Source organism: Giraffa tippelskirchi, chromosome 1 (assembly GCF_054371585.1).
Source record: "Giraffa tippelskirchi isolate mGirTip1 chromosome 1, T2T-mGirTip1v1.2.pri, whole genome shotgun sequence".
Classification (NCBI taxonomy): Eukaryota; Metazoa; Chordata; class Mammalia; order Artiodactyla; family Giraffidae; genus Giraffa; species Giraffa tippelskirchi.
Genome location: NC_137275.1, coordinates 217578225 through 217590668, shown reverse-complemented (window position 1 = coordinate 217590668; position 12444 = coordinate 217578225). Strand labels below are relative to the sequence as shown.

Below are 12444 nucleotides of genomic sequence, written 5' to 3'. Positions count from 1 at the left end.
ACTTCAGATCTCAGCTGCCTGAACATTTCACAACATCAGTTTGTACAATCTGCACACCTGAAAATGGAGTCTTTTAAAGCCCCCTCACTGAGAAAAGGAAGTGAAGCATCTTCCCTCTTTCTCAAACGCTCAGCTTTCCTGACACGCCCAGTTTAATGCACACGCACCCACGAGGGGGCATGCATGCATGCACCAGGGGAATATGTGTGTGCATGCGTGTGCAACGTTTCGGCAGCCACGCAGATGAGCACAGAGCCGCCCGTGCACACACATGCACACACACACTGAAAAAAAGCACTTAAGTTTCCAGGGGGCATTTATAATGAGGTCCACAGTGTTTAGAACTTAAATTCCTTTTCTTGTTTGCGACAGTGTTGTGTGGGTTTTTTTTTTCTTCTTTGAATGTTCTCTTTTCTTTTTCTCTTTCATTTTTTTTTTTTCAATCTGGAAGTCTTAAAGCATGTTGGATTTCAGAAACATGAGTTTGTTCATATCTTCTGGACTGAGCAGTCGCCTCCTTTTGATGAGAAGTGCTTGTTCACACATATTTACACACCCGCTCCTGGCCCCCACGGCCGGCACCGCGAGGAGCCAGAAGGCGAGCTTGGCGAGTTTCGTGTGCTTTTGGGTCACGCACGACCAGTACTGGAAGAGATCGGGGGTGGCCTGGAAGAGGGGCTCCTGCAGGTAATCGTACACTTCGTTCTTCCCGAGCCGGTCGTCCTCCTGCGTGGCAGGGTTTTCTCCGGGGGTGGAGCGGGGCTTCTTCGCTGTGGGCTCGAAGTCGGCCTCCTCGGTCCAGGACTCCTTGACCTCATTGATGAGCTCGCACACCTTGCCGATGATCTCCTCGTGCTGGTAGGGGGGGACGGGCCGCAGCTTCTGCTGCGGGTCCAGGATCATGGCTACCTTGTGCGCCGGATGCACCTTGAAGTTCTCCTTGAGTGCCTCCAGGAAGAGGTGGCACAGCTTGCTGACAGTGCCTGCGTCGTTGGCCTTGGCCGTGAACAGCTTCTCCAGCCTGACGTAGGTGGGGAGCACCAGCTGCAGGGTGGGCTGGCTCTCATTGCTCAGCTCGATGACCGCCTGCTTGACCGGCGTCAGGATGGCGGCCAGGTTGCTGAGAAGGTGCTTGTTGAGGCTCTGGATGAGGTTCATCTTCTTGGCCCGGCTGTAGAACTCGCAGATCTGCTCGTAGCGCTCATGCACCAGCAGCAGTGAGTCCGTGACTGAGTTCCAGCAGGGCGGCGGCGAGGTCTCCTCCAGCGAGCCGAAGGTCTCCTTGGCGAGGCCGGTGGAGCCCGCCAGGTCCTCGCACACGTTGAGCAACTCGATGACCTCGTGCATGCTGCGGGCCTGCAGCGTCCGCTTGCTCAGCACGCTCTGCACCACTGAGTTCAAGGCACAGGCTGAGCAGCGCAGGCACATGCCGGCCTTGGAGAAGGCAGACGCGCTCACCCGGCAGTCCGTCACGTACACTGTCCTGATCTCTGACATCACGAACTCTGACAGCACGTTCTGCACCCAGTGGTGCACCAGGTCGCCGCTGTCGCGAATGTCCGCGCCCTTCACGCCCAGCACGTAGCTCTTGATGTGGTTGCCCTCGGCCTGGTAGGCTGTGAGGATGTAGCAGGAGTCGGGGCCGACACTCTGCGAGTGGCAGGTCACGCCAATGCCCAGGCAGGCGTTGCTGCCCAAGGCGCACGTCACCTTCACCTTCACCTGGTTGTACATGCGCGGCAGGTGCTTCAGCGCCAGCGTGTTGAAGTTGCCCAGGATCTCGGTGACCGAGAAGGCCCCATAGCGGGCACCGCTGTCCACCAGTGTCTGGGCCAGCTTCAGGAACTCCTTCCCGCTCACCACACTCAGAGCACCCAGGTCCGCGCACATGACCCGCAGCAGCCGCTCTGCGATGTTCTGCCTCTCCTTCTCGGGGATCATGCTGTTGGGTGTCAAACCACTGGTTGTGGCTGGTGAGGGGGACACAAAGAGAGGCGTGAGTAATCCTGGCATTCAAGGTTCCTTGGTCTGACAGCAGCCTAATAGTCAAGCATCTACTATTAGAAATTATGAAGCGATTTCATCTTGTGTGCAAACTGATGGTCGTGGCAAGTCTTTAACACGTGACAGTCTCCCGGGAGTGAAGGTCTGTGATTGACTAGTCATGCCTGCTGTGGGCACGGGAGCAGAGTGTAGTGGTCTGTGTGCAGATATTTGCTCCTGGGCCATTCACCCCGACCTCTGAAGCTAACTAGTCTAACCTCTTCCTCAATCCAGAAACAGCCTCTGATACAGAAGGCATTAGTGAATAAGATACCTGAGGCCACAGTGTTAGGAAAAAGCAGATCAGAGAAATTGTGGAGAGTGGATTCTAATTCTGATTCTGTGACGAATTTGTGTTCTCTGATCACAAATAGATCACGTCTCCCCAGGCCTCCTCTGTCCATCCCGTGAGGTCAGAATTCCCATCAACTAGGTCTCAGGTGTGAACGTGCTTGGTAAACCGTTATGCGTGGTCTTGCATCACCATGGGAGGCACAGGGGTGGGGAGGGGGGCAGAGGGGAACGAGCAGGGGGAGGGGCCGGAGCAGACTTCCACCAGCCCCTGGCGTCGCCTGGGGAAGACCTACTGTTGTTGGCGCTGTTCCTCTGGGCTTGGGGCTTCCACTTCTCCTCCACGACAGCAGGGGGCGATCGGGACTGGTTGGAGGCGATGTTGTTTTCATTGTCCGCTGTGGGCACAAAGGGGACAGTGTATTTCCCTGAAGTGCCAGAGGCCTGTCAGCCAACAATGAGAGAACTAGAGCATGCAAGTGAAGGTGAGACTGGTCTCTGGGACTCGGGCCTGGGTTCAAATCCTGGCTCCTTAGACAACTATCTGATGCCTGCAAAGCATCATTTTCATCACTTGGAAGAACGAAGATAATCCCACAATTGCTGGAAGGACTAATAAGAGCTAATATAGGGAAAGAGCAGTGGGCACAGTGCCCGGCATGGAGTAAGCACTCAGGGAATGGGAAGCAGTGTGTTCTGAGTCTGAACGGGAGGCCCCCCAACACCCACAAGCATAAAGTTCTAACTCTGAGACTGGGGAGGGGGTGCCCATTACACCCCAAGAGGCAGAAAGCATCTCACACTCTTGTTTCTTTGAAGTGTGTCTTTTTGTCTTTTTAGCATATTTACTAGAAACTTAATTAGACAAACACAACAAAACCCAAGCCCTACATGACATAAAGTATACAATTCTCGACCCCCTCCTTACATGCAGACAGTGGAAACTGAAGAGCACATACCAGAAAGGAATTGCTCGGGATCACACAGAAAACCAGCAGCAGAGCCGGGACAGACAGCCCAGGCCCTCTGGTACCTAGGTGCGTCCTCCATGAATTCCCCTAATTTTTGTTAACATGTACATATACATTTCAAATATCAAATCCTGAAAAACGATGCTGTGAAAGTGCTGCACTCAATATGCCAGAAAATCTGGAAAACTCAGCAGTGGCCACAGGACTGGAAAAGGTCAGTTTTCATTCCAATCCCAAAGAAAGGCCATGCCAAAGAATGCTCAAACTACCGCACAATTGCACTCATCTCACACACTAGCAAAGTAATGCTCAAAATTCTCCAAGCCAGGCTTCAAGAGTACATGAACCGTGAACTTCCAGATGTTCAAGCTCATTTTAGAAAAGGCAGAGGAACCAGTGATCAAATTGCCAACATCCTCTGGATCACTGAAAAAGCAAGAGAGTTCCAGAAAAACATCTATTTCTGCTTTATTGACTATGCCAAAGCCTTTGACTGTGTGGATCACAATAAACTGGAAAATTCTGAAAGAGATGGGAATTCCAGACCATCTGACCTGTCTCTTGAGAAACCTGTATGCAGGTCAGGAAGCAACAGTTAGAACTGGACATGGAATAACAGACTGGTTCCAAATAGGAAAAGGAGTACATCAAGGCTGTATATTGTCACCCTGCTTATTTAACTTATATGCAGAGTACATCATGAGAAATGCTGGGCTGGAAGAAGCACAAGCTGGAATCAAGATTGCTGGGAGAAATATCAATAACCTCAGATATGCAGATGACACCACCCTTATGGCAGAAAGTGAAGAAGAACTAAAGAGCCTCTTGATGAAAGTGAAAGAGGAGAGTGAAAAAGTTGGCTTAAAGCTCAACGTTCAGAAAACTAAGATCATGGCATCTGGTCCCTTAACTTCATGGGAAATAGATGGAGAAACAGTGGAAACAGTGTCAGACTTTATTTTTTGGGGCTCCAAAATCCCTGCTGATGACGATTGCAGCCATGAAATTAAAAGATGCTTACTCCTTGGAAGGAAGGTTATGACCAACCTAGATAGTGTATTTAAAAGCAGAGACATTACTTTGCCAACAAAGGTCCATCTAGTTAAGGCTATGATTTTTCCAGTGGTCATGTATGGATGTGAGAGTTGGATGGTGAAGAAAGCTGAGCGCCGAATTGATGCTTTTGAACTATGGTTTGGAGAAGACTCTTGAGAGTCCCTTGGACTGCAAGGAGATCCAACCAGTCCATCCTAAAGGAGATCAGTCCTGGGTGTTCATTGGAAGGACTGATGTTGAAGCTGAAACTCCAATACTTTGGCCACCTCATGCGAAGAGTTGACTCACTGGAAAAGACCCTAATGCTGGGAAGGATTGGCGGCAGGAGGAGAAGGGGATGACAGAGGATGAGATGGTTGGATGGCATCACTGACTCAATGGACATGGGTTTGGGTAATGGACAGGGAGGCCTGGCATGCTGCGATTCATGGGGTCGCAAAGAGTCGGACACGACTGAGTGACTGAACTGAACTGAACCATAGGAACTGCTCTCCAGCTGCAAACAACTAGTGATCATGATACAATGGCTTTCAAACAGGCAACCCGGGGTGTGAGCCCAGAAAAAGAAGCAAATGTGGTGAGCTCTCTGACTGCCCTGCTTACTGCCTGGAGGCAGTCTTCATGCTGCTGCATAGGGGCAGGGAATTGAACAAGCACAGTGGTCACCTTTAAGAGACAGAGACCAAAATTCAGGCAGAGGCAGCTAATATTTACAGGGAAAAGTACTAAGGCAGAGGAAGTGTCAGAAAGAGAGAGCTCTGGAGATTGTAGGGGGTTCCCTGGAGTCTTTGATGAAACTAATCTGCCTATTGCTGTTTAGATACTAAGTAGTGTCTGACTCTTTTGAGACCCCATGGACTGTAGCCTGCTAGGCTTTTCTGCCCGTGGGATTTCCCTGGCAAGAATACTGGAGTGGGTTGCAATTTCCTTCTCCAGGGGATCTTCCTGACCAGGGATCAAACCTGCATCTCCTGCACTGACAGGTGAATTCTTTACCACTGAGCCACCTGGGAAGCCCAATACATAGGACCAAATTCCACAGGAATGGGGTCTTCAAATCACTAAGATGCAGTAGGATGATAATTCCTAGGGCTGCCCCACGGGGAAGTCATCTGCGTTCCCTCAACCAGAATGGAGAGAACTACCTCAATGCACGAGAAATCGGATAGTCCCCTCGTATGCGTGCGTCTTTGCTACGTCACTTCAGTCAGCTCCTCTGTCCATGGGATTCTCCAGGCAAGAACACTGGAGCGCGTTGCCATGCCCTCCTCCAGGGGATCTTCCCAACCCAGGGATCGAACCCTTGTCTCTTATGCCTCCTGCATCGGCAGGTGGCTTCTTTACCATTAGTGCCACCTGAGAAGCCCTGGACAGGCCCCTTATTATGCAGCTAAATTAGCCATAGATTAAGCGCTGCCCTAGACCTGCCCTAACACATTTTAAGAACAAGCCTCAAATGTATTCAAGTGATTCCAGTTTACAAAGTGTAAGCCAAGTTTAATACTCTCTAAAAAATACAAAAACTAGCACCTAACAGTATGAAATTCACAATGTCATTCATCAGTACCGGACATTCAAAATAGTAGGCAAATACGACCTATAATCAGAGAAAAAAAACAATACCTAATCAATAGAAACAGACCTAGGAAGGACAGAGATGATATATTTAGTCAATAAGAATCTTACAACAGCAGTTGTAAACATCATAAATATGCTCAAAGATATGAAGGGAAACATGAATATCATAAGGAGAGAAATGGGAGACGTAAAAAAAAGGAAACTAAACTACACTCAAGTGGAACTTCTACATATAAAAATAAGTGGTATAGGAAAAATACACTGTATGGGATAAAAACTAATTAGACACCACAGAAGAAAAAAAAATCAGCAAAGTTGGAGACAGAGCAAAAAAAAATATCCAATGAAAACCAGACTGGGTAAAAGGTTGTAAATAAATAAATGGAGTGTGGACAATATCAAGCAGTTTAACACACATATAATTGGAGTCCCAGAAAAAGGGGGTGAGGCAGAAAAAATATTTGAAGAAACGGCCAGAATTTTTCCAAATTAGATGAAAACCATAAAACCAAGTTCTAAAAGCTCAACTAACAAAGAAAACACCACCAAGGCACGGTATCATAATAAAATTGTTGAAAACCAATGACAGGAACAGCCAGTTCAGTTCAGTTCAGTCGCTCAGTCGTGTCCGACTCTTTGCAATCCCATGAACTGCAGCACGCCGGGCCTCTCCGTCCGTCACCAACTCCTGGAGTCTACCCAAACCCATGTCCATCGAGTCGGTGATGCCATCCAACCATCTCATCCTCTGTCGTCCCCTTCTCCTCCCGCCCCCAATCCTACCCAGCATTAGGGTCTTTTCCAGTGAGTCAACCCTTCGCATGAGGTGCCCAAAGTATTGGAAATGAACTGATTTGCATTTCAGGAACAGCCAGAGAAGAGGAAAAATTAAGTACAGGTGAACAAAAATAAGAATAACAGACCCAGCAGGCAACAGAACAAAGTTAAAGGAGAACGTCAATCTACAATTCTAAGGGCTGCCCTAGATGAGTGGAGAAAGAAGGTATCATAATGTAATTGATATAAATTATATTTCTACAATGGGATATTACTAAGCTATAAAAAAGCATGAGGGACTTCCTGTGGTCCCGTGGCTAAGACTCCATGCTCCCGATGGAGGGGGCTCAAATTCAATCCTTGCTCAGGGAAATAGATCCCATATGCCTCAACTAAGACCCTGTACAGACAAACAAATAAATAAATATTAAAAAGATGAAATAATGCCATTTGCAGCAACACAGAAGGCCCTAGAGAAGATCATACTAAGTGAAGTAAGCCAGACAATGACCAATACCATATGATAGCACTTACATGCGGAATCTAAAAAAACCAAAACAACAAATAAAGTTACATACAAAACAGAAATAGACCCACGACATATAAAACAAACTTATGGTTACCAAAGGGAAAAAGGAAGGAGGGATAAATTATGACTTTGAGATTAACATATACACACTAATATATGTAAAGCAGATATACAACAAGAACCCACTGTACAGCACAGGTAACTATATTCAGTATTTTATAATAACCTATAGGAAAAGAATCTAAAAAAATAGATATATATGTATGCATAACTGAATCCCTATGCTGTGCACCTGAGACTAATGCAACATTATAAATCAACTATAATTCAATTAAAAAACCCACAAAAATATTTAAAAAATAAAATAATGAAACTCTAAATCCAGTGATACTATTTTTCACAAATGGAGGAAATGAATAACGGGAAAAAAAATCAGATCTGTAACTATAAGAAATGCTAAAGGAAGTTCTTTAGGTATAAAAAAAAAAATGATACCAAATAAGAATCTGGATCTACAGAAAGAAAAGAAGAGTACTGGTAACTGTATATATATGAACATAAAAGATGTTTTCCCTCATTTTTAATCTCTTTAACAAGGTAACTGACTGCTCATTGGAAAACAGTAACAATGAATTGTGGTAATTACATGTAGTAATAAACTGTATGGCAACAATAATAGAAAGATTAGGAAGATGATATAGAAGATTTTGTTGAAAGTTTTCCACACAATATACAAAGAAGGCTAATATCCTTTGAAGGTAGACTTAATAAGTTAGAAATGTATAGTGTAAAACTGAAATAAATCATTAAAAACACCCAAAGAATTACAGTTAATAAATCCATTGTAGAGATAAAAATGGAATCATAAAAAATTCTCAGTCCAAAATAAGGCAAAATAATTAGAGAAAAAGGAAGAAAGAACAAATGAAACAGTAAACAAATAGGAAAATGGTAGATTTAAACCCAGTAATATTGAAATCACATTAAATGTAAATGATATGATCTCCACATTCCAAATAAGTTAGAGAATGTCATACTTAAATAAAAAACCAAGAATCCACTCTATGCTATCTATAAGAAATCTATTTAAATATAAAGACATGAATAAGTTGAAAGTAAAAGGTTAAATAAAGGTATACTCCACAAATAGTAATGAAGGGAAGGCGGGAGATGCATGTGATAGTATTACAGAAAAAACAGACCTCAGAACAACAAATATGACCAAGGGTAACGAGAGACCTTGCATAATGATAAAGAAGTCAAATCACCAAGAATATATAATGATCCTATGTTGTGTGCAAGTGGTAACAGAGCATCAAAATTACCTGAAGCAAAAGTGGAGAAAACTGAACAAGAAACAGACAAACCAAAGTTACAACTGGAAATTTCAAACTGTCTTCGCTCAGTAACTGTTACTCTCATGAGAAAAGAAAAAGACTGAATACAAATGAACAGAGAGCGGACAACATCAAGCAGTCCAACATACATACAACTGGATTCCCAGAAAAAGGAGGCAGAATAGAAAAATACTGAAATATAAAGTATAGTCTCTGATCATAACTGAATTAAATTAGGTTTCAATAACAAAAAGATACTTGGAAATTCAATACGTATATCAATATCAATACGTAGAGAAATATCAATAACCTCAGATATGCAGATGATATTAGGACAGATACGTGGCTAATTTTCAACTATTTGAATATGAAACATCACAATTTAGTTCAGTTTAGTTGCTTAGTCGTGTCTGACTCTTTGCGACCCCATGCCTCCCTGTCCATCACCAACTCCCGGAATCTACCCAAACTCATGTCCATTGAGTCGGTGATGACATCCAACTATCTCATCCTCTGTCATCCCCTTCTCTGCCTGCCCTCAATCTTTCCCAGCATCAGGGTCTTTTCAAATGAGTCAGCTCTTCGCATCAGGTGGCCAAAGTATTGGAGTTTCAGCTTCAACATCAGTCCTTCCAATGAACACCCAGGACTGATCTCCTTTAGGATGGACAGGTTGGATCTCCTTGCAGTTCAAGGGATTCTCAAGAGTATTCTCCAACACCACAGTTCAAAAGCATCAATTCTGTGGCGCTCGGCTTTCTTTCCAGTCCAACTCTCACATCCATACATGACTACTGGAAAAACCATAGCCTTGACTAGATGGACCTTTGTTGTCAAAGTAATGTCTCTGCTTTTTAATATACTGTCTAGGTTGGTCATAACTTTCCTTCCAAGGAGTAAGCGTCTTTTAATTTCATGGCTGCAGTCACCATCTGCAGTGATTTTGGAGTCCAAAAAAATAAAGTCAGTCGCTGTTTCCACTGTTTCCCATCTATTTGTCATGAGGTGATGGGACCAGATGCTATGATCTTAAGTCTTCTGAACGCTGAGCTTTAAGCCAACTTTTTCACTCTCCTCTTTCACTTTCATCAAGAGGCTCTTTAGTTCTTCCTCACTTTCTGTCATAAGGGTGGTGTCATCTGCATATCTGAGGTTATTGATATTTCTCCTGGCAATTTTGATTCCAGCTTGTGCTTCATCCAGCCCAGTGTTTCTCATGATGTACTCTGCATATAAGTTAAATAAGCAGGGTGACAATATACAGCCTCAACGTACTCCTTTTCCTATTTGGAACCAGTCTGTTGTTCCATGTCCAGTTCTAACTGTTGCTTCCTGACCTGCATATAGGTTTCTCAAGAGGCAGGTCAGATGGTCTGGTATTTCCATCTCTTTCAGAATTTCCCACAGTTTATTGTGATCCACACAGTCAAAGGCTTTGGCATAGTCAATAAAGCAGAAATAGATGTTTTTCTGGAACCCTCCTGCTTTTTCGATGATCCAGTGGACGTTGGCATTTGATCTTTGTGGTTCTTCTGCCTTTTCTAAAACCGGCTTGAACATCTGGAAGTTCATGGTTCACGTATTGCTAAAGCCTGGCTTGGAGAATTTTGAGCATTATTTTTCTAGCGTGTGAGATGAGTGCAATTGTGTGGTTGTTTGAGCATTCTTTGGCATGGCCTTTCTTTGGGATTGGAATGAAAACTGACCTTTTCCAGTCCTGTGGCCACTGCTGAGTTTTCCAAATTTGCTGGCATATCGAGTGCAGCACTTTCACAGCATCATCTTTGAGGATTTGAAATAGCTCAGCTGGAATTCCATCACCTCCACTAGCTTTGTCTGCAGTGATGCTTCTTAAGGCCCACTTGACTTCACATTCCAGGATGTCTGGCTCTAGGTGAGTGGTCACACCATCATGATTATCTGGGCCACGAAGATCTTTTTTGTATAGGTCTTCTGTGTATTCTTGCCACCTCTTCTTAATATCTTCTGCTTCTGTTAGGTCCATACTATTTCTTTCCTTTACTGAGCCCATGTTTGCATGAAATGTTCCCTTGGTATCTCTAATTTTCTTGAAGAGATCTCTAGTCTTTCCCATACTATTATTTTCCTCTATTTCTCTGCACTGATCACTGAAGAAGGCTTTCTTATCTCACCTTGCAATTCTTTGCAACTCTGCATTCAAATGGGTACATATTCCTTTTTCTCCTTTGTTTTTCGCTTCACTTCTTTTCACAGCTATTTGTAAGGCCTCCTCAGACAGCCATTTTGCTCTTTTGCATTTCTTTTTCTTGGGTATGGTCTTGATCCCTGTCTCCTGTACAATGTCACGAACCTCCATCCATAGTTCATCAGGCACTGTGTCTATCAGATCTAGTCCCTTAAATCTATTTCTCACTTCCACTATATAATCATAAGGGATTTGATTTAGGTCATACCTGAATGTTCTAGTGGTTTTCCCTACTTTCTTCAATTTAAATCTGAATTTGGCAATAAGGAGTTCATGATCTGAGCCACAGTCTGCTCCCGGTCTTGTTTTTGCTGACTGTATAGAGCTTCTCCATCTTTGGCTGCAAAGAATATAATAAATCTGATTTCAGTGTTGGCCATCTGGTGATGTCCATGTGTAGAGTCTTCTCTTGTGTTGTTGGAAGAGGGTGTTTGCTATGACCAGTGAGTTCTCTTGGCAAAACTCTAGTAGCCTTTGCCCTGCTTCATTCTGTACTCCTAGGCCAAATTTGCCTGTTACTCCAGGTGTTACTTGACTTCCTACTTTTGCATTCCAGTCCCCTATAATGAAAAGGACATCTTTTTTGGGTGTTAGTTCTAAAAGGTCTTGTAGGTCTTCATAGAACCATTCAACTTCCGCTTCTTCAGTGTTACTGGTCAGGGCATAGACTTGGATTACTGTGATACTGAATGGTTTGCCTTGGAAACGAACAGAGATCATTCTGTCGTTTTTGAGACTGCATTCAAGTACTGCATTTTGGACTCTTCTGTTGACTATGATGGCTACTCCATTTCTTCTAAGGGATTCCTGCCCACAGTAGTAGATGTAATGGCCATCTGAGTTAAATTCACCCATTCTAGTCCATTTTAGTTTGTTGATTCCTAGAATGTCAAAGTTCACTCTTGCCATCTCCTGTTTGACCACTTCCAATTTGCCTTGATTCATGGACCTAACATTCCAGGTTCCTATGCAATACTGCTCTTTAAAGCATTGGACCTTGCTTCTATCACTAGTCACATCCACAACTGGGTGTTGCTTTTGCTTTGGCTCCAGCCCTTCATTCTTTCTGGAGTTATTTCTCCACTGATCTCCAGCAGCATACTGGGCACCTACTGACCTGGGGAGTTCATCTTTCAGTGTCCTATCTTTTTGCCTTTTCATACTGTTCATGGGGTTCTCAAGGAAAGAATACTAAAGTAGTAACTCAGAGGTCAAAGAAATATAAGGAAGATCAGAAAATGTTTGAACTAAATACTAAAACACAGAGACCTCAGCTTTTAAAATTTGTGGGATACATCTGCTGCTGCTGCTGCTGCTAAGTCGCTTCAGTCGTGTCCGACTCTGTGCGACCCCATAGACGGCAGCCCAACAGGCTCCGCCATCCCTGGGGTTCTCTAGGCAAGAACACTGGAGTGGGTTGCCATTTCCTTCTCCAATGCATGCAAGTGAAAAGTGAAAGTGAAGTTGCTCACTCGTGTCCGACTCTTCATGACCCCACGGACTGCAGCCCACCAGGCTCCTCTGTCCATGGGATTCTCCAGGCAAGAGCACTGGAGTGGGTCGCCATTGCCCTCTCCGGGATACATCTAAATGAATGTTATTATAATATTAAAAGTTTTATTAGAAAGAATAAAG

At 44.3% G+C, this 12444-nt stretch overlaps 1 protein-coding gene across 35 annotated transcripts in view; it reads right to left on the bottom strand.

The window, feature by feature from the left end:
* Positions 1–337: 337 nt before the first annotated feature.
* Positions 338–12444, bottom strand: part of ZNF618 (zinc finger protein 618) — a 200324-nt gene continuing 188217 nt past the window's right edge. For all 35 annotated transcript variants that reach the window (XM_081574568.1, XM_081574599.1, XM_081574579.1 and 32 more), the window contains 2 exons: positions 2631–2732; positions 338–1970 (listed from right to left, as the gene is read on the bottom strand). In XM_081574568.1, coding sequence (XP_081430694.1) covers positions 454–1970; positions 2631–2732 — 1619 coding nt within the window. In that variant the 3' untranslated portion in view covers positions 338–453. The remainder of the gene's footprint in view (positions 1971–2630; positions 2733–12444) is intronic.